This window comes from Erinaceus europaeus, unplaced genomic scaffold (genome assembly GCF_950295315.1).
Source record: "Erinaceus europaeus unplaced genomic scaffold, mEriEur2.1 scaffold_538, whole genome shotgun sequence".
Lineage (NCBI taxonomy): Eukaryota > Metazoa > Chordata > Mammalia > Eulipotyphla > Erinaceidae > Erinaceus > Erinaceus europaeus.
The window spans coordinates 44,768-69,338 of NW_026647336.1; the positions used below are offsets into that span (position 1 = coordinate 44,768).

The window sequence follows — 24,571 nt, forward strand, 5'->3', positions numbered from 1 at the left end:
GAGAGATAGAGAAGACACTTGTTGCCCTGCTTTCTGCTTGTGAAGAAGCTTCCTCCTTTCTACCAATCCCTCCCCCCACCCCTTCTTTAAAAAGAAAATTGAGACAGGACTTCCGGAGGTGTGGCTGCAGAGTAGTAGCTGCTGCTCTCCTTGCTCAACTAGGAAAAGTAATGAAAACCACCTGAAAACTCAAAGTATTACCAGGATTTCTTCAGAAACTTACCAAGCCATAGGTGAGGACAGACACGTGACTCGTGGACAGAAAAGGGAGACAGGGAGAGATTCCTGAGATTAAAAGGCCGTATTCAGGGATGGCTGATGCCACACTGGGAGGGTGACAGCACTTCTGGGTCTGAATCAACAAAACAACTTAAAAAAGAAGAAGGAGAAGAAAAAGAAGAAAGAAAAAGGAAAACTACTTAGGCCACAGACGAGTGGATACAGACACCCGTGGCTTGTGGATGGCAAGGATTAAGGGAGTGACTCTCAGGACTAAACACTGGTGCTCAGGGACAGCTGGCACCAAATTGGGAGATTGGCAGCTGAGCTGTACCACTTCCAGGTTTGTGTTTAAGCAATAAAGAACTGTTAAAAAGAAAAAAAATCACCTAAAAACTCACCAATGTACAACTGTGACTTTTTCCGATGCTTATTGCCCCATAGAGGCTGGAACAACAGTACAGAGGCCCTATATTAACATTAGGGACTCTGACGTGGCCTGGTGACTCAGGATAAAATCTCCCCTCCTCTGTCAAGATATATAAGCAGGGAAGTCAAACAACTTAGCCACAGTGCCTCCTGCTGTCACAACAACAACAAAACCACCACTAAATGCAGAAACAGAAATACACAGGCAGCAATGATAGAAAACTCAAAGGACCTGGCAGACACATACCTAGATTCAAACGCTTCGGCACAGGTAAAGAAACCACCACCCAAACCAAGAGAGCCTCACAGAATGGGAGAGGACCTTTACACGCCACACATCACACAAGAGGCTAATGACCAACATATATAAAGAGCTTGCCTGACTCAACAACAAGACAACAAATAACCCCATCCAAAAATGGGGGGAGGACATGGACAGAATATTCACCACAGAAGAGATCCAAAAGGCCGAGAAACACATGAAAAAATGCTCCAAGTCTCTGATTGTCAGAGAAATGCAAATCAATACAACAATGAGATACCACTTCACTCCTGTGAGAATGTCACACATCAGAAAAGGTAACAGCAGCAAATGCTGGAGAGGGTGTGGGGTCAAAGGAACCCTCCTGCACTGCTGGTGGGAATGTCAATGGGTCCAACCTCTGTGGAGAACAGTCTGGAGACTCTCAGAAGGCTAGAAATGGACCTACCCTATGACCCTGCAATTCCCCTCCTGGGGATATAGCCTAAGGAACCCAACACATCCATCCAAAAAGATCTGTGTCCACATATGTTCTTGGCAGCACAATTTGTAACAGCCAAAACCTGGAAGCAACCCAGGTGTCCAACAGCAGATGAGTGGCCGAGCAAGTTGTGGTATATATACACAATGGACTACGACTCAGCTGTAAAAAATGGTGACTTCACCGTTTTCAGCCGATCTTGGATGGACCTTTAAAAAATCATGTTGAGTGAAATAAGTCAGAAACAGAAGGATGAATATGGGATGATCTCACTCTCAGGCAGAAGTTGAAAAACAAGATTAGAAAAGAAAACACAAGTCGAACCTGAAATGGAATTGGAGTATTACACCAAAGTAAAAGACTCTGGGGTGGGTGGGTGGGGAGAATACAGGTCCATGAAGGATGAAAATGACATAGTGGGGGCTGTATTGTTAAATGGGAAACTGGGGAATGTGATGCATGTACAAACTATTTACTGTTGAATGTAAAACATTAATTCCCCAATAAAGAAATAAATTATTAAAAAAAAAAAAAGAAAAAATGATGGAGAGACAGTTCAGAGAACTCACTGTGAAATCACTTCAAGAAACTAAAGCGATCATTTTACAAAAGAATGACAAACAACAGGAAAACAGTAACTACAAACAGAACTTCGGGGCCTAAAGAACACTTTTTTTTTTTTAACCAGAGCACTGTTGAGCTCTGGCTTATGGTGGTGCGGGGGATTGAACCTGGGACTTTGGAGCCTCAGGCATGAAGGTCTGTTTGCATAACCATTTTGCTATCTGCCCTCCGCTAAAGAACACTTTAAATGCAGTTTGGGTTGAGGTAAGAGGCTTCAGAGAAAGATTTAACCAGGTGGATAAGAGAATATCAATGCTAGAAGGCTCGAACCGGCGTCCTTGTGTGGGTCCTTGCTCTTACTCTTACTACGTGCATTAACCTAGTGCACTACTGCCCAGCCCCCAAGAAATGCAAATTAAAACTACACTCAAATGCCGTCTCACACCTGAGCGAAGTGCTTTCATCAACAAACCTGGAAAGGACAGGTGTTGGAGGGGTTGTGGAGATAAAGGAACTCTGCTTTGCTGCTGGAGGGAATGTAAACTGGTAACAGCCCCTTGGGAAAACTGGTGGAAACAGTCCTTAAACAAATACAAGTGGAATTACCTTCTGGAGGTATTTATCCAGTGGACACCCAAACACTAATTAGAAGGGACATACACACCTCTGGTTCTGCCACCTGCTCAGAATGAGACAACCAGCGCAGACTAGGGACTCCCCAAGAGCGTGTCCCTTCCCTGGGGTCCCATTGCCTTTTGCCTACCAGGTCCCGGAGTCTCTGCAGAAGCTGTAGCACGTCCACCAGCTTCTCCTCCAGCAGGGACAGCCGCACCCTCTCTGTCTCTACCATGTGCAGCTCCAGCCTCAGGCGCTCACTCTCTTCTTCCTTCTGTTGCAGCGCTGCCTGTGGGAACCAACAGGGCTCATCTCCTACCATGCTGCCTTTGCCCCACCCAATACCATGGGCAGAGCACCCTCTCACAGAGCTCATCTCATCTGCTTCCCTGCGGCTGGGCAGATAAAAACATCTGTCTCCCCAGGGACAGCACCCAGTGCCTGGCCAGGGCTGATGCATATTTTATTTTCTAGCTACGGGAGTACATCCTCCCTGCTCTACTTACCTGGTTTCTTTATTATTATTTTTTTCTTATTTAATGTGAGAGATGAGAGCACTTTTCAGCTCCTGCATAAGGGGGTATCAGGGTTTGAACCTGCATCCTCTGAGGCCTCAGGCTGGCAAGTCCTGCGCTTTAGCAGGCTGGGATATCTCTCTTGGTTTCTTTTTAGTCTTAACTGCAAGTAACAGACATCAAGCTGGCTAGTTTAACTTGAAGAGAAATTCACCAGCAGGACAGTGAACTGTTTCTCGAATAGGGGACCAAAGCAGCAGGGCAGCAGTGGGACTGAGATAGCAGGGACATCTTGGATCTTTTGTCTGGGACCTCTAGCCGTTTCCTTTATGTCCCTTAGGGAGAGCTCCTGAAGCCAGACGCCTGAAACTCATATTCCCAGCTGTGCTACCCAACTCTGTTTTCCAATAAATTTCTGCTTTACACTCACATTAATGTGAGAGGAGAATATTTGCAGCCAACCTAATCTTCATCAGTTCTGGCTTTAAGGAAGTCTCTTCCCTGTGCATGATGACTCATCTTGAGACAGGGATGGAGCCCAGCCCAGCCCTCAGGGGCTCAGCTGACCTGCTCCCCAGGTGGCCCCTGGGTCTTCCTGCTGTGGTCAGGGGTCCCCCGCTGCTCCACCAGCATGGCCATGTGAGTGTCCAGCTCCCCCAGTGCCTGGGCATGGTCGGCGCTGCCAAAGTGGCTGAAGTAAGCCAGGAGTACCTTGGCCGTCTGGTCGTCACACCTGTGGCAGAGGAGGGGGCTGGTTTCCAGTCTGCATTGGCCCAGGGAGCATGTGGTGAGGCCATACATGGCCCTCCTCAGTACCCTTCCAAGACTCCCCATCACACTCAGGAAAAACCAAGGCCCTTACCTGACCTGCCCCCTCAGGTCTCCCTCCCACCTTCACTCATCTGTTCCAGCCACAGCCCCTCCAACATGCCCCAGGGCCTTTGCACTTGATGTTCCCACTTCCTGAATACCCTTCCTGCATTTTCTTCTGGTCTCTGCTCCAGTAGCATCTTTTTTTTTTAAAAAAAAATATATTTATTCCCTTTTGTTGCCCTTTTTGTTTTATTGTTGTAGTTATTATCATTGTCATCGTTGTTGGATAGGACAGAGAGAAGTGGAGAGAGGAGGGGAAATCAGAGATGGGGAGAGAAAGACAGACACCTGCAGACCTGCTTCACCACCTGTGAAGCGACTCCCCTGCAGGTGGGGAGCCAGGGGCTTGAACCAGGATCCTTAACGCTGGTCCTTGCACTTTGTGCCACCTGCGCTTAACCCGCTGTGCTACTGCCCAACTCCCCCAATAGCATCTTATTTTTTTAAAAAATATTTATTTATTTATTCATTCCCTTTTGTTGTTTTAATTGTTGTAGTTATTATTGTTGTTGTTATTGATGTCGTTGTGAGATAGGACAGAGAGAAATGGAGAGAGGAGGGGAAAACATAGGGAGGAGAGAAAGACAGACACCTGCAGACCTGCTTCACTGCCTGTGAAGCGACTCCCCTGCAGGTGGGGAGCCGGGGGCTCGAACCAGGATCCTTACACCGGTCCCAATAGCATCTTCTAAGGTCTTCCCAGCATCTCTCATTTCCTTCTGTCCCCTGCCTGCTCTCCTCTTTTCCACTCATCTTCCCTTCCTGGGATGGAGACTCCAGGTGAGGGGCATGGAGGCAACGTCTGACTTACTGCAGTTTCCCCAGAGGCCCTCAGATTTTCGGGACATGCAGTAGGTGCTTGATAAATGCTTGCCCTGGCGACCCACAGCACTTCACCTGGCGTGGTGCATGTCAGTGCTGCCCCCCAGTGGGCATTCAGGGTCAGGCCCACCTTGCATTTATACCCCTATCACAGATGCTCAGGGCAAGTGTCACTGACCTATTAGAGATGAGAGGCCAGGACTTAGAAAGAGCAGATGTCATGTGCCCAGCTGCCCCTGATCTGCCCCCATGTCTTCCTAGGCTGCTCTTGAGGATTAAGCCAGCTAAGAGGTTAGCAAGTGCCAGCCCAGGGAAGAAAGGGAAGGGTCGGACACGCGTAGGAGTCACACCAGGGCTTTAAGGCCCATCACAGGACAGGGACCAGGAGAGAGCCCATGGGAGCTAACACCACCACTCATCTGCCTTGCTGGTGGTCTCCTTTCCGCCTCGCTCGTGCTGGAGCCCCCTCCCCCCCACTACCTCCTTCCCTCTTTCCCACGATGAGGGGACAGCCTCAGAGGGCTCAGGTGGAGACTGCGCTTGGGTTCGAATGGGCTGCTCAGCCTCCCAAGTTCCAGCTCTGTCTCCTTATGAAATTCCAGGCTTTGGGACCTGCTGTATCGGCCAGGCCTCTGCTCACATACCAGCTCCCGCAGCTGGAGAGGCCAGCCAGCAGCTTCTTCACCTCAGCTGGTGGCCTCTTCTCTCCCTCCTCCTCCTTCTCCTCATCAGAGGCCGCCTGGCCCTCCACTGAGCGGAAGAGCTGCTCGTCCACTGCTGGAGAAGCACGAGCTGTAGGGACAGAGTGGGGGATCCAGGCGAGGCCGAGGGGAGAGGCGCCCCCTGCCCTGGTGCTGCCTCCCACCTGACCGGGCCAGGCATGAAATTGGCCTGACTGCCCCTCACCCTGTGACTCTGGGAGAGTCTTGTCTTCTCTGCTCTCAGGTGACTTGACACGCCAGCCCCTCTGTGTCCCCAGAGGTTTGTGCATTTTAGTATGTGGCAGTCCCCTCCCAAACACATGGGGCAGGGCGTCTGTGGGCCACGGGTACTCAGGTGGATGGGTTTCAGCTCTCGGGGGCTATGCCTTAACCCCTGGGGGTATGGAGGAGGAGGAGTCGTGCACATGACCCACACAGCTGTACCTCATCAGTACCATCCAGCCAAACCCCAGAGCCCAGCTCTTGAACATCAGGCCCCAGTTGGGGGCCAGTCTGCGTCTCCTTGGAGAGCATGCCCTCTCCTCTGCACTCTGCCCCCATGCAGCACTTCATCTGGCCTGGTCACACATCTCAGCCCACCAGGGCAGGAGGGGCCAGACCCAGAATAGTCAGGCCACACTGTAGGTCAGACTTAGACTTCCAGGGAAGAGCACTCCCCGGACCCTAGCAGGGGTGGGGGAAGAGGCCTGAGCCCGGCAGTTGCAGTGGTGATCTCAGCCATGAGAGACAGCAGAGTTGGCCAGACTGCGCAAGGTAGGGTTTTATCAGCGCTGGTCAGTGAAGATGGAGGCCCCGAAGTCCTCTGTACCTACCCACACCTGAGCTGGGAGGGCACTGGTCCTCTCTGGTTTTCCTGTGGGGCTACTGGTGGTGGGGAACTTACTCCATCCAGTGCCCTCGGCACCCAGCCCAGCCCAGCCCTGCACTGGACTGAGGCAGACATGGTCCTCCCGCTGAGGGGAACCTCCTCCTGGATCGAGCCTTCCCCGTCAGGTGTCTGTGCTCAGGCCAGGGGGAAAGAGCCCTGGTGGGCAGATAGGGGAGAAGGGTGCTGTGTCCACGCTGATGGGAGCATGGGTGTTCACAGGACCCTGGGAGCAGGCTGAACTGGACCGGAGTCAGGTGGCAAGTCCGGGTGCTGGGACAAACCTTTATCCAGGGCTCTGCTCTGGGAGGAGCTGCTGTCTGAGCAGGAAGCTCCCTCTGCGCGCGTGTCTGGGCCACTCCCTGCACAATCTGCAGGCTCACCACTCCCGGCTTCTGGGCCCAGGCTGCCTTCTGAGGCTGGGGGCTGGGTGTCCTCTGACCTGTGGATGAGAGAAGATGTCAGTGATGGAATTCTCAACACGGCTGAACTAGACAAGTCTTCCCAAAGCAGCTTTTTCACTCCTAAATTATTCAAGAACTTCCACAAGCAAAATGAGATGCGGACAGCAGCCCTGATTTCAAAGTTGTCTGTGCTCGAGAGAGCTCACTGGGTGGGGTGACTGCAGAGCTGAGGGTCAAGCCCTGGCACCCAATGGGAGGTTCTGTGGTGCTAGAGGGAGCCCTGATGCTGTGTCTCTCCCCTCTCTGTCTCTTTTTGACAAAGCAACCTGGGAGCAGTGAACTCACACATACAGGATCCCAGAAGAAGGGAGGAAGGAAGGAAAGGAATGAAGAAAGGAAAGAAAGAATGAAAAAAGAAAGAAAGGAAAGAGAAAGAAAATGTTTTCTAGGGCTTGCAAGATAACTCTCCTCAGTTAAGCATGTGCCTTGCTATGTATGTGACCTGGTGCAAGCACTAGGGGGAGCTCTGGGGCAGTGGTGTCTTTTCTCTCTGAAAAAAAATTGAGTAAGTATGTACTGGAAGCAGGGAACCTGCACATGTGCAAGGCCTCAGCACAAGTTTCCTAGCACAGGCAGGCCGGGTATACTGGGCATCCGGTGTACACAGGCCCCATGTTCCCAGAGCCTCTGTTCCCAGAGCTGCATCCTGCCTTCACAACCATCAGAGTCACCACAGCTTTCAGAGTGCACCCTGGTTGCGGGGCATTCTTCTGGGGGCTTTACACGTTTTCCTCCAGCAATCGCCTGAGGCGTCACCTCAGCCATACAGCCAAGGACACCAAGGCACCAAGAGCTGGAGGGACCGACTCGGGCTGCACAGCTGGGAATGAGCTGCCGAGGTTCACACTCCAGCCCAGCACCTCTGTGGCCCCAGCAGGCACACTCTGGAGTGACCCAGCCGAGCTGCTGGGGGCCACACGAACGGAGTGGGAAAGAGGACGCCACTGGGAACAGAGTCTGGAGAGCAGGACAGATGAGGACACACTTGGGAATTTTCCAGGGAAGCAAATGCAGAAGAATGTTTCTGCAGAGAAACAGTCTTCCCCCAGGGAGAAGGGGTGTGCAGCTCTCCACTAGTAACCAGTGTCCCAGGCTTCTCTGCCGCCCCTCTCTGCAGGGTCCATCTGCCAGGTCAGCCCACCATCACACAAACCTTAAACAGACAAACTGTGCCCCCCCATCTTCTACTACCCCTTCTCTGTCTCCAGCAGAACTGCTTGAAAGAGTCGCCTCTGCTGCACACCCTACAGCCCTGTCTTGCGACCCGTCCGTCACGCTGTGCTGCCAGGCCAGCAGCTGGTTCTGGGTCTCCATTCGGCTGCAGAGGCAGGGTTGAGTGCAGCCTCACTCCCTCATTTGAACTTGGCTTCCAGCAAACACCTATACGCCTGTCCCCCCTTTCCCCCCGCACTTCTCCTCATCTACTTTGACCACCCCCCCTTCCCCGCCTCATGCTGGCATAGATGCCCGAGAACTCTCTAAGGCCCTGACCCACTGCCAGGCTTTCAGTGCCAGTGACATCCAAATTTACCTCGAGCTCTGAAGCCAGGTTTCAGACCTGGTTTCCTTTACAAGCTGCCCCAGCTTCACTCCCCCTTGGCATCTTCACCTGGATGTCCCCTGGCACCTCAGAGGCTCCCCAATCTCCCTTATCTTTGCCGTCTGCTTCCCCTCTGTGAGAAGTGCCACAACTAACTCGGCCACCCACAGAGCGGCCATTGGTCTGGCCACCAGCAGTATCTGTGCAAGGACTCAGAGTCAGTTTCCAGCCCAGGGGCGCTGCAGAGAGGCAGCTTGGCAAAAGGCTGTTGTGTGCGTGCTAGCTACAGTGTGGGGTCTCTCGGCTGGGTCTGTGTCAGTGCATGGGAATGGGTGAGGAGGAGAGCTCAGCCCCTGACTGAGTGGAAGGGTGGAGGCAGAGGACAAGAGGCAGGGGCCAGGGAGAGTCTTTGATCTCAGAGGGGAGAGCAGGGATGGTGTCCTGGAGGTGGCAGGACTTGGAGTTGAGCAGGATGCAAACGACTCGGCAGGGCTCCAGGAGGGGGTTCAGCAGGTAGAGCACACGCTTCACCATGTGTGAGGCTCAGACCTAGGTTTGAGCCCCCAGCACTACACAGGAACGTCTGTCCCAGGGAAGTTTTGTGAATGGCAGAGTGGGACTGTGGTGTCTCTCCTGTTTCTTCCTTTGTCTGAAGTTTAGATGTGGGGTGGTATCTCCTGGGAGCAGTAGCATCCACAAAGCCCCGTGGGCAAGAGAGAGAGAGAGAGAGAGAGACTTGACTGGAGGAAGGTCCATCCTCTGGGGACAGCAAGGGACTCAATAGTCAGGAATGGACATGAAGGGTGGGGGAAAGATTTGACTGAATGGTCTCTGAGAGGACCCCCCCCCCCACTTGGGTTGTGGCTTATGGGTGCTATTCTGAGTAACTCTTCTTCCCTGGACATATGGGGGTGAAACCCCTGGGTGGAGGAGAGGTAAGTCACAGGAGTGGCTGGGGGTAGAGCAGAATCCAGCGTCTTCAAAGACTGACCTCACCCCATAGCCCCTGGTTTTGCTTTGGGAAACCTCGCCTGTATTTATCTCACACAATGGAAGGCAGAGGAGGTTTGTGTACGATTAGGTTGAACCACATTGGATCATTGATTTTGGGGGGGCCGAGTGGTGGTGGTGCACCGGGTTAAATGCACAAAGTATGAAGCGGAAGGACCCATGCAAGGATCCCGGTTTGAGTCCCTGACTCCCCACCTGGGGGAGGATCACTTCACAAGTGATAAAGCAGGTCTGCAGATGTCTTTCTCTCCCCCTTTCTATCTTCCCTTCCTCTCAATTTCTCTCTGTCCTATCCAAAAAAATACTGGAGAAAAAAAAAAGGAGCTAGAGCAGTGGATTTGTATGCTGGCACTGAGCTCCAGCAATAACCTTAGAGGCAAAAAAAAAAAAATTATTGATTTTTACTGCCTTTGACCTGCAAAGGGGGCAATTTTAAAATGGTTCAATCTAACATTTCTTGGTTGACTGACTACAAGCTCATCACCTTAGTAGAGGGTATTCTGGTTTGTGAAAAGCTGTTAGAATTTTCTGGAAAATACAGGAATGATAACTGACATGATTAGCAGTGGTTCAGGTGAGGAAGAAGGGTAATGAGATGGGACAAGCCCAGGGCCCAGGAGGGACTCCCAGGTTCCTCTCATCACCTGCTCCTGGATTATTCCAAGAAAGGAACATCCTAGCCTTAAAATCACAACACCAGGGGTGAGTCCTAGCTCCATCACTTCCTAACTCCATTCAGCTTTTTCCTGTGGGGTTGGGCCAGCCTGCCTGCCCACTTCTCAGAAGGGGGTTTTCTCAAAGCAAGGTCATGTTGGTTTTCCCAAAACTGCAGGCATTTTAGGAAGCATCATGAGTGCTGAAAAATAAGTATCTTTTACCACAAATAGAAAACAACCAGAAAAGATGCCTTAAATCACAGCAAAAACCAGAACAAACAAAACCAGTTCTAGCTAGATCCTCGTTCTCTTTCACATTCCATTTCTGTTTTGACCTCAGATCAGTTTTGTGTCTTTTTCTGTTAGAAGGGGGAAGATGTGTGTGGTTACTCTTAAGAGTCAGAGATATACCTGCTTCAGATCAGATTTGAGAGAACCAGGACTGACAGGCCATGGAGAAGAGTTCAGCCTCCTTGGCCTGTGCCCCCTGGTCTGTGCTGCCCCTTGTCACACTTCTGGGCCATTCTCCTTCAAGAGCTATGAGGAGCTGTGGGATGGGGGCTCCTGTGACCTGCCGGGATACTTGTCACTCACCAGGCACTGGTAGAGCACCTCCCTCATGGCTCCAGGCAGTTCAGAGCAAAGGTGGGGCCTGGTGTCTGCCCACTGCTCCCTGCCGCCCTCACTTCCGGACAGACTGTGTACAGTTAGGCGTTCCCCGCAGCTGTCCACATCTGTGCACTGCCCAGAGCCCCGGGTGAGTTCTGATGTCTTCCTCCTGCTTGGAGACCAGTAGTCACATCTGGCCACCAGCCCAGGGGCTTACACAACCTGACAAGGGCCAGCTGTTACCCTCCCTTCCGCCTTCCCTCCAGGCAGGCCTGGTAGCTCCTGGCTTCTGGCTCAGGGTCTCCATCAGACAGACTCCTCCCCGATTCCTGGTGCAGAGAGGCATGCCAGAAGTAGTCCAGTCTGGTTTCCACCCCCTGGACCCTCCTCTGTTTATTTTTCTAGCCATTGACATCCAGTATGGGCACTAGTCACACGTGCTAATTGACTGACATGAAATAAAACACAGTCCAGTTCCTCAGCTGCCTCAGCCACATTTCAAATGCTCAAGGGTCATGAAGGGTCATGTGGTTGTGGCGACCACAGCAGAGAGGACAGACCACAGGCCGTTTCCACCACCACAGGAGGTCTGCTGGGCAGGGCTAATCTAAAGTTCTTGTTAATCATTAAATTTCAGTCCTTTTCCCCCCCCCCATAAAACTTAATTATCACTGATAGGCTGCTGCTTCACATCACTACTACACTCATGGAGCCACCAGTCTGCTTACAATGCTATTTTCTGAACCTAGGACTTGACTCCAGCACACAAGTAAACGTCAAATATATCACAAGTGAGCTTCCTGCCATAGTTGGAAATTCTCTTTTGATGGGTGGTCAGGCCAGTAGAGTGAGAAGTGATCTGGGGTCTTCTGGGGCTTCTGCATCTCACAGGCATCGAGAGAGCTGCCCCTGCCACATGGAGATGATTTATACTGGGGCCCTGTCCACAGCATCTGGGCACTGGGTAGATGACAGCCCTAAGTGAGAAGGCTAGTATTAGAATAGAGGAGAACAGGGCTGGGTGGTGGCGCACACGCTACAAAATGCAAGGACCCAGGTTCGAGTCCTTGGTCCCCACCTGTAGGGGGAAAGCTTTGCAAGTGGTGAAGCAGTGCTGCAAGTATCTCTCTGTCTCTGTCCCTCCCTATCTCCCCCACCGCCCTCTTGATTTCTGGCTATCTCTATCCAATAAATAAAGATAATAAAAATTTTTTTTTCTTAAAATGAATAGAAGAAAACACAATAAAACAGATAACTTTGTGGCGTCCATCAGGGGACAACTAAAAAAATCATAAACCCTAAAAAATTTGGTGAATAAGATAGCATCCAAGAACACATCAAAACTGGCCAGTGTCCCTTGGCCAATGTATAAGCCTCCCAGGACCCAGCAGTCCCTTCCCTGAGAACATGTTCTGTGTCCTCACACTGCTCTGCAAGGCTCACTAGTGTCATCTTAGGGAGGGCATAGTGGCCTGGGAGTGGGTGGGGGACTTAGCACGAGGGGGACACTGCACCTGAAATTCCCAGCACTGAGCAAAACATGCAAGAAACAATGAGACAGACATTGTAGTGGTGTTAATGTAAACAGGTGCAGATGCAAAGTACAGACATTTAAGAGTACAGAGCAACGAAAAACCATGTGAGAATGGCTACCTGCAGGGCAGGAAGTGTAATGGAAATAAAAGGAGAAAGTTTACTCAACCCTCACCATCTCAGCCTAGCTCAGAACGAGCAGCAGGGTCCTGTCACTTAACTCAGGCTGGCAGATCTGTTCTGCAGAGGGCCAGGCAGAAAACAGCTCCAAGGGGGCTGGGCGGTAGCACAGCGGATTAAACACACATGGTGCGAAGCGCAAGGACTGGCTTAAGGACCCCAGTTCGAGCCCCTGGCTCCCTACCTGCGGGGGGGGGGGGAGGGATGTCGCTTCACAAGCGGTGAAGCAGGTCTGCAGGTGTCAATCTTTCTTCCCCTCTTCTCTCAGTTTCTCTGTGTCCTATCCAAAAACAACATCAACAGCAATAACAACAACAAGAGCAAGAAAAATGGGAAAAATGGCCTCCAAGAGCAGTGGATTTGTAGTGCAGGCACTGAGCCCCAGCGATAACCCTGGAGGCAATAATAAGAAAAAGAAAACAGCTCCAGCTTTGCAGCGCACAGGATATCAGTCATTCACCTTTGCAGTAACCCTGTGCATGCAGCCACGCTTAATATGTATGTAAATGAACAACTGGGGCTGTGTTCCAGTTAAACTGTGGACAATAAAATGTAGATTTCATGATGTGTTGTTGTGTTGGGAAATAGTCACGTTGCAAGTTCTGTCCATCATTAAAAAAAAAAAAAAGGAAGAACCGTTGCTTGTATTCTGGTCCACTGACTAACCTCTGATTTAACTGACGGTTTTGCCTGATGCATGGAGTCAGTCAGGGCAATCACATTTCATCACTGTAGTGAACTGAGGTTTCAGCTTTGCTCTGCGTTTGCCAAGAGCACTGAGTGAGGTTATGGAATAAAGCAGCCATTTAGCTAGGACTGGAAGAGCCACCCTGGAGGGGTGGGGGCCTGAGTGGCCAGGACACTATAGCTATCTGCTTGTTGCTGACTGCTGAGGGGGCAGGGAAGGAGTTGGCCATACGTTCACACACAGATATTAGATTGCTTTGCACAGTGTGATGGCAGGAGGCACGAGACAGCAGCGACAGAGCTAGGTGGTAGGAGGGCATCCCAGCAGGCTGCTCCTGGACCAGCAAGCTTTGCCCTCCTTTGCTTTCTGCCTGAGTCTGAACCTCCCAGATGCCATACTAATCAATCTTTTTCTTTCTTTCCCAAGTCAATACTAGTTTCTGTTTGTAACCATATGCTACTGGCTGGAAGAAGCCTCTGTCTTTCTATTATTATTATTTTCATGCTCTCTTTAAAAAAATAGATATATTTTTTTACTTACTGGATAGAGAGAGAAATCAGGAGGGGAGAGGGAGCTAGAGAAGGAGAGAAAGGAAGAGAGATTTGCAGCACTGCTTCACTGTTTGTGAAGCTTCCCCTTCTGCAGGTGGGGATCAGAGGCTTGAACCTGAGTCCTTGCACATGGTAACGTGTACTCTCAACCAGGTGCACTACCACTGGGCCCCCTTCTGCCTTTCTTTTTCTCTTTCTTTCTCTCTTTCTTTTTTTTTTTTTTTTTTGCCTCCAGAGTTATTGCTGGGGCTTGGTACCTGCACCATGAATCCACTGTTCCTGGAGGTCCCCCCCCTTTGTTGCCCTTGTTGTTTTAGCATTGTTGTGGTTATTACTATTGTTGTTATTGATGTCACTATTGTTGGATAGGACAGAGAGAAATCAAGAGAGGACAGGAAGACAGAGGGGGAGAGAAAGATAGACAGACTTGCAGACTTGCTTTACCTCTTGTGAAGCGACCCCCTGCAGGTGGGGAGCCAGGGGCTCAAACTGGGATCCTTACACCGGTCCTTGCGTTTTCACTTAACCCACTGCACTACCACCTGACCCCTCCCCTCTACCTTTCTTCCAGAGACATGCCCATCTCACTGTGGTAGGCACCATGCTTGCTAGTAGGGTGGGCAGACTTTCCAGGAATGATCCCAAGGTTCCACAGCCTGATTCTGCAGCCTGTGGATGAGCTGAAGTCTCACTCCTGTGCAGTGGTGCTATTGTTCCATGGCCCAGCGGACCCTGAACTAGGAGATATCTGTATCTTGCCCTGAAAGTCCCTTCAAAAGCAGAGGGCTTTCTTGGCTAGTACAGAAGAGGGGATCCGGAGGTTTGGAGTGTGAGAAGCACTGAGGAGGACTCCTTGCTGGCTGGCACTGAAGAGGGATGCGAAGAGTGACTGGTGACTGGACTAGGAAACCAGGATCTCAGTTCTCCACCCACCAGGAAACAGATTCTGCCAACACCTGGATGGGCCTGGAAACAGACTCTTCCCCCCGACCCAGCACACCTTTGCCCTCAGCCTTGTGCAAGTGTGAAGAGAACCCAGATTTCTGGACTTCTGAATCATGAGCTCATAAATGGGTGTTGTTTTAAACCGCTACATTTCTGGTAATTTGTTACGGTTGCATCGAAACAAAATACAACAGTCACACCCTGTCTGCCTTGTTGCCCTAACCTCAGTTTTTCCTTCAGCCATTGAGGACTGTGTCCTTTTGGAGAGGAAGTATGGTGGTTCTCAAGTGATTGTTATGATCTTACCAAGGATTAACTTTTGCCAAGGACTGGCCTAAGAATAGGTGTGCAGTGTGATTCTGGTTGGTGGGAGATGAGAGGTAGTAAGTCTGCCTGGAGGAGCTCTGGGAAAAAGGAAATCAAAAAGGGAAGTCAATTTTCTGTCTGTGGATGTAGCAGTGATGCCTGGTATCATGGCAGCTCCCTAGTGACCATGAGGTACCTTTGCTGACAGGCCAAGGTGATAAGCTAAGGAAGGCAGAGTGGGACAGTGAAGAGCTGGTTCCTGGTAAACATCCCTGAGCAATGAAGAAACCTCTTTCCTTGGCTTCTTTTTGTTGTTGTTACTGGGGATTCACTGCTTCAGGCTGACTTTTTCAGACAGAGGAGGGGGAGAGGAGAGAGATCTACTATATCACCAAAGCTTTCTTCAATGAAGTGGGGGCTGAGCTCAAACCTGAGCTGTACACATGGCAAAGCAGTGCATTGTCCAAGTGAACCCTCTCTTGGACTTTTTATGTGGGATGATGATGTCCTTGTGGTTTAAGTCATTCTAAGCTGGGGTGGCTATTCACAGCTTAGAGCATGTTTACTGATAAAAGGGCTTCCAGCACTGCCTGAGGTTTCGGTGGATTTGTGAAGCTGCATAGAAGAAGCCCTTAACACAAAGCTGTATGCCCAGCAGTGCTCAGAAGCATTATAGCTCCTTCCTTCCTGCCTATGCACTCCGTGAAACCAGGTTCAGTCAGGGAAGCAGGGCCAGGAGTGGGTACCAGTTCTGTCAGTGTCTGGGTTCAGAGCTGTCTGAAGGGCTCTGTTAGAAGGTGGTGGCCTGCCCATAGGACCTTGCCCTCAACTTGGATCAACAACGGTAGAGACTGTTCCATCCTCTGAAGGAAGGATGGACAACATACTCTATGTTGTCCTGAGGAAGATGGGTCCTGATATTGGGGCAGCTTGGAACGTTCCTAATCATGACCACAGACTGTGAGCTCAGACCTACAGGGATGCAGAGGTCACACAGGCTCCTAAGCTGAATATGGGCCCCAGACCACATTAAATCGATGGGTTTACAGTCAACAATATTTATACCCCTTTCCCATATTTGGGAGCCACTCTCTTCCCTGATCCAGCTTTCTGGTCCTTTTTCCAGCCATGACATCATCTCCCCAGACAATAACTTGGATCCACCTGCATATCAGATTTCAGGCTCAGGGAAAAAAAACAAAACAAAAAAAACTAGTATAGTCATGGGCCCTTTGGAATATAGGCCTACTAGCTATCTACAAAAAGGAGACCCCTCCTGACCACCCCCCCCCCCAGCTCTTCATCTGCACTATTCCAGCCTTTAGGTTCATGATTAGTCAACAACTTGTTTGGCTTTATATGTTAACTCTCTTTTCAGTCACCAGGTTCCAGATGCTAGCATGATGCCAACCAGACTTCCCTGGACAGACAACCCCACCAATGTGTCCTGGAGCTCTGATTCCCCAGAACCCCGCCCCACTAGGGAAAGAGAGAGACAGACTGAGAGTATGGATCAACCTGTCAACACCCATGTACAGCGGGGAAACAATTACAGAAGCCAGACCTTCCACCTTCTGCACCCCATAATGACCTTGGGTTAACCCCAGAGGGTTAAAGAATAGGAAAGCTATTGGGGGAGGATGGGATTCAGAGTTCTGGTGGTGGGAACTGTGTGGAGTTGTACCCCTCTTATCCTATGGTTTTGTCAGTGTTTCCTTTTTATAATAAATTTAAAAAGCAAAGAAGAAGGTAGTGGCCTGGTGACAGGGATGGACACAGCCTCTCTCTCAGCCCCACATTAAAGCCTGTCATGTGGTTAAGTTCACTCAGACTGTCCACACTTAAACTTTCACTGTCATGGACTGGAATAACATTTTCTTGGTGTCTCACAGCTACTAGTGTCTGAGCAACTTGGGGCTGTACCTAGGTATCATCAAGGGGACACATCAGTAGACCATCACACCCCCTGGGTTTGGCTTTTTTTGAGAAGGGATAGGAAATGTCATTTGCAATTACTTCTTTCCCTCCTTCCAGTTCCCTGGGCCACTGAGTTGACTTCCAGCCCTACAGAGTTGACAGGACACCCAGAGCGTGGCCAGGGCCCATGGGCATGTCACTGAGCCGGCCAAGGTCCTGGAGACTTGCACACCACCACACTTCCTCCTCTGCGTGGCATTTCCTGAGGGAAGCCTCTCAGGAAACAGAGAGCAGCGTGTGCAAACAAGAGAACAACAGTAGGAAGAAGAGCATGCGAGGGGGGCCTCGGAGGAAGAGCCAAAAATAATCCCTGAAGAGAGGAGTGGGGGCAGGCCTGGGGGTCCTCTGAGTTAGTCTTTGCACTGGTTCCAACAGGGGCCACTACCTTTCCAACCCAGGTGGCCTCTGGATGTCACACTGGCTGAGTGACCTCTTGGCTTCCTGCTGGCCTGAACTGAGTTTTGGCCTGAGTTGAGTTTGGTTCTGAGTCTTCCACCATATGCCTTTTGAATCAGTCAGCACTTTGAGACACCACACTGAGCAACAGAATGGCCCTGGCCAGGAGCCTACTGTCCCCCAGGGCAGGTGGCCCTTAATGAAGCTGTCACAAAAATGACGGTGGCAAGGGCAAGGGTGGTAAGAGATTACGGGGAGCAGACCAGACTGAAATAGGGTGTAGCTGAGCCCAGGAGTGTGGGTGAGAATCAGAAGCAGGTTAGGGGCCTGTTTGCCCAAAGCATCTGGCCAGGGAAGGATTTAGCAGCTTGAGGACTAGTGAGCATGGCTGACGTGGAAAGCTAGAGCCAGTGTGCAGGGGACATCGTGGCCTGGAGCTGTTGTGTGTGGTGAACACAGTGGCCAAGGAGGGCAGCACTTATTTGGAGGCTAACAGGAAGCTCCGTGGTTATAGTTGAGTGTCTTTCCCTGCCCCTTATAGACCCATCCTCATGAAGTGAGTGTCCACTTGCTCTCTTTCTGCAGGGAAATGCAGACAAGTTCATTCCCACCTTGAGGTGTTTGTCTATTTCATAAAGGTGCTTGGACCAGGGAGAGAGACTCCCAGACCCAAGCCCCAGCAGTCCCAGGTTCAATCCCTAGCACCACCATAAGCCAGCCGAACATGCTCTGGTTTCTCTTAAATATCTTATAAAATAAAGACTTTAAATAAAATTAAGTGCTTATTTGTAAGGAAGTCATAGATTTGCAAATCAGATGGCACAAACTCCAGTATCAGCTCAGACTGTTCTTTTTTTATACAGAAAAAACAGGGTGTTACGGACCCCAATGCTAGGGCTTATCGCATATCCGCATATCCTGTTCATTAGTGTTTCGGCCTTAGATACTATTGAGAGAGGGAAAGACAGAGTTTCATTTTATGGTACTAAGAGAATGACTTATCTAGGTGAAGACTGGTTCTTGATAGTGAGGCTTTTTTTTTTTAAAGAGAGTGCCTTTTCTCTTGATTGACAAAATAAAACAATCAAACAAAAAGTTAAAAGTTCAGTAGGATGGGGCATCAGACATGAGATGTAGTCATTCTGGTTGGCCTGGCCAGCCCTTCCCCTCCTAGAACTTGACTGGCTCCTCCCCCACCCAACTGGCCTCCTGGCCACCAAGCATCTGTTTACTTAGCGACAGCACTGCTGGGGGTTCTGAGTGGTCAGTTGAGGCTGCAGGCCAGTGGAACTCGCACAGCCTCCGAGGGCCTGCTGTCTGATGTACATCTTGGAGTCCCTGTGCTGTTGGTCTCTGTGACATGTCCCAGTACCCCTGGGATGTCCCTGGGAGCTGTGGTGGTGGTTTTGATTGTCACCATAAGGCATAGTTTGAAACATGTGGAAAGAAGATCCAGAAAGGTGTCCTGTCCACAATGAAGATGGTGGGCCAGGGGGTGAAGATATGGACTCAGTGATTGGCACTGAGGAGCCTGGCTCCTCGACCTCCTAGGCCACTGCTGAATAACCCACCTCAGAATCCCCAGACAACAGTGGAGGACAGCTTCAGAGAAAACACCTGTCATTTAGCAGAAATTCCAAGACAGCATGGCCTCTTAAGAGGCTGTGATATAGAAGTAGAAGGGACAGAAAGGGGGGTTGGGCGGTAGCACATTGGCTTAAACGCATGTGGCGTGAAGCACAAGGACCAGGCGTAAGGATCCCACTTCAAGCCCCTGGCTCCCCACCTGCAGGGGAGTCATTTCACAGGCGGTGAAGCAGGTCTGTAGGTGTCTATCTTTCTCTCCCTCTGTCTTCCCCTCCTCTCTCCATTTCTCTCTGTCCTGTCCAACAACAACATCATCAATGACAACAATAATAATAACCACAACAATGATAAGACAACAAGGGCAGCAAAAGGGAAGAAAAAAATAGCCTCCAGGAGCGGTGGGTTTGTGGTGCAGGCACCAAACCCCATCGATAACCCTGGAGGCCAAAAAAAAAGAAGGGACAGAAAGAGGAAGAGAGGCTAGGAATATCACCTGTGGGATGAAGGCCTGCTGGGAGCCTCTCTCTGCCTGCTCCCCTGGGACAGATGGGCACCAGGGACTCAGAGGTTCAGTAGAGGAGGAAGCTGACAATGGCTACCGGCCCTCGTCTTGCTCAGAAGGGTGTCGTGGGTGATGCTGACTTGAGTGTGCCCTTTCAGTGTTCTAGAGAGCACAGTCAGGACAGAGCCAGACCACTGCTGGAAGCAAAGGAGAGAACTGGGGAACCTTCAGGACAAACAACAAGTGTGCCAACTGGAAAGGCCTCTTTGCAGCCTGAAAATCCACACCTGGAACTGGGGCTGCGGAGGTTGGACGATGAAACATCAAAGACTGCCTGACACCCACCATGGACCCACCATGGCTCAACTTCACCACAAGTCATCTGAAGAGGAAGCACTGTGCTTAGAAATAGAGGGGACAGTTTTCAGCCTGTCTAGAAACCTGAGCCCATCAATCTGCAATGACTACAAGACAATGGCCAAAGACATGGGCACAGAATGGAAAAGCACAAAGTGCTGCAGCAGAAAGGGGATCCACTTCTACCAGTAGAACCAAAGAGGAACATGGCAGCTGAGGCCATGGAAAGAAGGGAGAACCATCACACCAAGGGGCTGTGGACAGACCTCAGGTCCAGCTGCCAGTCTTTGTCCAGGGGCCTTTTGTCCCCTGCTGCTGCAGCCCACAGAGGCCCAAGTGTCAGGGTCTCCTGTAGGTCCTCAGGATCCCTGGGAAGGAGGAGGCTCCCCTATAGGTATGACTCAGCTTCCATGGACACTGGTCCTGAGCACCCACAACAAGGGCACAGTACCTTCCTGAATTTTTCTTTTTTTTTTTTAACTTTTAAAAATTTTATTTATTTATTCCCTTTTGTTGCCCTTGTTGTTTTATTGTTGTAGTTATTATTGTTGTCGTCATTGTTGGATAGGACAGAGAGAAATGGAGAGAGGAGGGGGAAGACAGAGAGGGGAAGAGAAAGATAGACACCTGCAGACCTATTTCACCACCTCTGAAGCGACTCCCCTGCAGGTGGGGAGCTGGGGCTCGAACCCGGATCCTTACACCAGTCCTTGTGCTTTGCGCCACCTGCGCTTAACCCACTGTGCTACTGCCCGACTCCTCTCAGAATTTTTCAAGCCACTTGGATTTATCTTTTTGCAGCTAAGTTCAACTTGCTAAACGGATGCCCTCTAAGTCTACTATCACATAATTGTATGGTAATGTTGCTTAAGTATAGATCTGTTCATTTAATTCTCATGAACATATTATTTCTCAGTCAGTAGGACTTCACACACGTTAAGCTGTGCACTTTACTGCAAGAGATCTTCCAGCTTCTCCCAAAAGGTATTTCTTTCTCACCATCTCCCACACAAGACCACCTTGGATGTCACTAGTCTAGGCTATCCCATCGGAATACCCCAGAGACCATGTGCCCATGCCCTTGTGTCCTCCAGCGTCCCCTGTCCTGGTCTTTAGATGCTGTCTGGACCATCATAACACCAGGCTGGGCCATGCAAGGGTCCTGGCCCCAGTGCCTCTAGAGTCACAAGATGTGCCCTCACTCAGGGGCTGGCTTCTGCCAGTGTCTCCAGGTGAAAACAGGCCCGCCCTAAAGGAAAAGCCCCCAGAAGGCCCTAGAACTTTCTGGAAAGCCACCACACTTGATGAACACACTACATCAGAGGCCCAAGCATCTGTTTCTTCCCCTTCCCTCTGCTTGGTGCATGCTAGAGCTTTTACACTCCTCAGGTTTCCACTTCTGAGGAGAAGATCACAGGGGGATGTCTGGCCTGCTGACAGCTCCCGCCTTGCTTTGAGGAACTCCCTCAACCACCCCCTCCTAGCAGCAACACCTCCCAAGCTAGACTGCACCCTGGCTTGCAGGGTATCCACGGACAGATCTCTGTCCCTCCCTGGACCCCAGCTTGCTCTCAGAGGGACACCCTACTAGCCGGGAGGGTCAAGAGTCCTCTTTTTGGTAGAACATGAAGCCCCAGGCCCTGAGCTGTCAGTCAGAAGTTTGGGTTCAGAAAGCCTGTCCTTTGGTCCTCCTTCCTGGGTGCCTGGACTCCCAGAATTGAGAAGGCCTCTCTCCCTCTCTCATTCATTCTCTGGGCTTCTTTGTCCCTCCATGATCTTGTTCTGGCATTGAGCTCACATTAGGCAGGCTTTGCTTCTCTGTATATGAAAGAAAAGATGCTCCTTCTCCAGGCTTTGAGGCTAGGTGTGCAGGCCACATGGCTGAAAGAAAACTGAAGACTCTGCCCAGGCCCTACCCACTCCAGGCTTCTGGTGAACAAACAAGCCATAAGGTATTCACACCACTCAGATGGGCTCTCTAACCTGCAGCTGAAGACCTGCCTCCCCGACACATGCATCACTGGAAACGTCATCCTGCTGCCCAGAGCCTCACCCTTCTGCAGACTCTGGTTGCCCTGTGCCAGTGACACGCAGCTGGGGGCAAAGACCTGGGCAGCTCCCACCAAAGGCTCCCTCTATCCTGGTAGGGCCCAGGGGATCCTGTCCCTCCTCAGCACGTCCCTTGTATGTCCTTTGGCACACTGGGCTCTTTTGAGCTTGTCAGTGTGACTGTAACCTGGAGAGGACTCTGGACTCAGGGCGCTCATGTCCACAGACGTCAGGATCCCTCCTTATCATCTGCCCCAGATTTCCTGAAGCTGCCCCTGGTTTGCCAGAGTGACAACCAGATCTGACGGCCTGCCCACATCCCGGCCTGCTCTGGGGGCCCTATTCTGGCTTCAGACCCAGGGAACCTTTTCACTGTCAGCTTGACCACCGCACCCAGCTCCACAGTCCACTCCTGCTGGCAAAGCTGGAGGCCCCACTCTTGGGGAGGGCTCTCTCGGACTGACTGATGGCCAGGCTGGGCTCTCCCCACTCCAGGTAAAGGCTGGGGGTGGGGTTGGTGGGGAAAGGAGGGAGGCACTGACATCTCTCCCTGGTCCAGAGACAGGGCCTCTCCTGCCTGAGGGGGTCACCATGATACTCACACCCACCACCCCTTCTGTGAGCCCTTCTCTGCACCCCAACCCCATTCTCTGGACTAAAGGACTGGGCCTTAGTCGCCTGCTCTGAGCTTTCTGCCAGTCCTGTCTACGTCTGCATTCTTCTCCTGCCACCTCCTACTTCAAACTCTCGAACCACTGTTTCTCTTCTTTTCTAGAGGCCCCAGGTCTGCCCATATCACTCATGTAACTGGACTGTGACCCTATCTGTAATGTCTGAGAAAACTCCTACTCAGCCTTCAACAGCCAGCTCAATGACGATGGCGTCCGCTGACGGGGCCCTGGCACCCCAGCCAGTATCACACAAGCCTCTCTGTGCTAATCCACGCCTCGCTGTCACTGTCCCAGAGCAGGAGAGAGAGCTCACCCATAGAGCACGCACCTTACCATACACAAGGCCACAAGTTCAAACCTCTGTGCCACTTGGGAGCATGATGGCACCAAGGGAATCGCTAGTACCGCACATAATTTTAAAGTGACCGGACTTTAAATCGCGTAATGGTTATAAAAGAGACTCATGCCTGAGGCTCAAAAGTCCCAGGCTTAATCCCCCACACCACCACGAGGCAGAGCTGAGCAATTTTTTTCGTGTAACAACAAGTAGTAGTAGCAGTGACCAAATTAGGGAAGCTACTCAGTGGTATCAAGCCTGTGAGAGGGCCTGGGTTCATCCCCTCCCCCACCCCAGTCCACCTCTGCACCTTGAGGGCCCCATTGGGGGTACAGCAGGTGCCTGCAGGGCACTGTTCCCTTTGTGAGCCCTGGCATTGTTCCTGGGAGAACGGCCTTAGTTCCCAGCAGTGACCACCCACATACCCGCTTCCAGGGATAATGGAATCTGTGACCAGCCGCCTCCAGCTCCAGATGGTGTCCCCATGGCTCCGCCCCACCCCCATCTATCTGCGGCTCCCTGGCCCACTCCTCTGACTGCTGACTTGCCCCTCCCCAGGTCAGGCTGGGCTATTGCAAAGGGGCAGAAGAAAGGAGATGGCCCTCCCATGGCCTCATCTTTGTGTCCCCTCCTAGGTGGCCTCCCTACCTCCCCGCCTCCCCTCCTCCCTCTCCTGTCTAGGCTTTTTCATCCTTCCCAGCAACAAAGCCAGCCTGGCCGCCCCTCCCGGCTTCTGCTGAGCTGAGCTGAGTCTGCTGTCTGCTTTCCTGAGTCTGAGCCCAGCTCTACTGCTGCAGCCCAGCTAATTCCCTCCACCGCACAGCCCAAGCTTAAAGGTCTAGGTGCGGGGGGGTGGGGGGGGGTGGGGGGGGGCGGCCTCCAAGAAAAAGCCAGAGATGGAGATGTCAGCAGCCACAGGGGCCCGGAACTGAGGACAGCACTTCCTGGAGCACCACTCTCTCCAGTGCAGGCTCCGGCTCATCAGAGCACTCAGGCCCTTGTGGAGTCCATATGCCTAATGCCCTTTGCCCTAAGACATTACTGCCACCAGTGCCCATCCAGACGCTCTCTGGGCCAATCACCTGTCCACCCACAGTCTCACTGTGAGCCTTGGGCTGCAGGCTGTGCCCAAGAAGCACCCTCTTAGGGAGGCCTACAGGTGGTCTGAGGACACAGGGTGCTCCCTCCAGCCTGTCCTCCCCAGAGGCAGCATGGCCAGGGCTTTGAGGCTCCTGTGCAGGCACAGGGTGGCAAGGGAGCAGAGCGCCCCTAAGCCTAGAAGCCTGTCTTCATTATCCAGTCCTCTAGTCTCTAGATGCCACAAGTGGGCTGACCACACATCCAAGGGGTTCTGGGGGCCAAGTGGTGGCACCTCTGGTCAAGCGAACACACCACAGTGAGCAAGGACCCCAGTTCAAGCCCCTGCTCCCCCCCCCAGCTACAGGGGGTAAGTTACATGAGTGGTGAAGCAGGGCTGCAGGTGTCTCTGTCTCTGTCCCTCTCTATCTCCCCCTACCCTCTCAATTTCTCCCTGTCTCTAATCCAAAATAAATATTTAAAAAATAAGGGGCTTTGGTTGCACATGCCAGAGGGGCAAGGGCGGCGTGTGCGTGTGTGCACATGGCGCACGTGCTCTAGCTCTCCTCTTTGGCCAAGCAGAGCATCAAGTTGTGTGGGCCGCAGGTGGGTTTCTGGGATGAGCTTTCTGGGCTGGTCCAATGAGACTCAGAGGAGAGAGCATCTTTCTTCTGGACTCAGTGTCTTGGAGATGCAAGTGCCACAGGGGCTCCCTAAGGATCCTAAGGAGGTAGTAGAGAGAACAACACACATTTGCTTCAGGCTTGG

General features: G+C 51.5%; 1 protein-coding gene across 1 annotated transcript in view; it reads right to left on the minus strand.

The window, feature by feature from the left end:
- Nucleotides 1-24,571, minus strand: part of EFCC1 (EF-hand and coiled-coil domain containing 1) — a 33,630-nt gene that overhangs the window by 3,402 nt on the left and 5,657 nt on the right. The window contains exons 3-6 of the mRNA XM_060183933.1: nucleotides 6,652-6,809; nucleotides 5,425-5,572; nucleotides 3,653-3,818; nucleotides 2,719-2,859 (exon numbers count right to left, since the gene is read on the minus strand). Of these exons, the coding sequence (XP_060039916.1) occupies nucleotides 2,719-2,859; nucleotides 3,653-3,818; nucleotides 5,425-5,572; nucleotides 6,652-6,809 (613 nt within the window). The remainder of the gene's footprint in view (nucleotides 1-2,718; nucleotides 2,860-3,652; nucleotides 3,819-5,424; nucleotides 5,573-6,651; nucleotides 6,810-24,571) is intronic.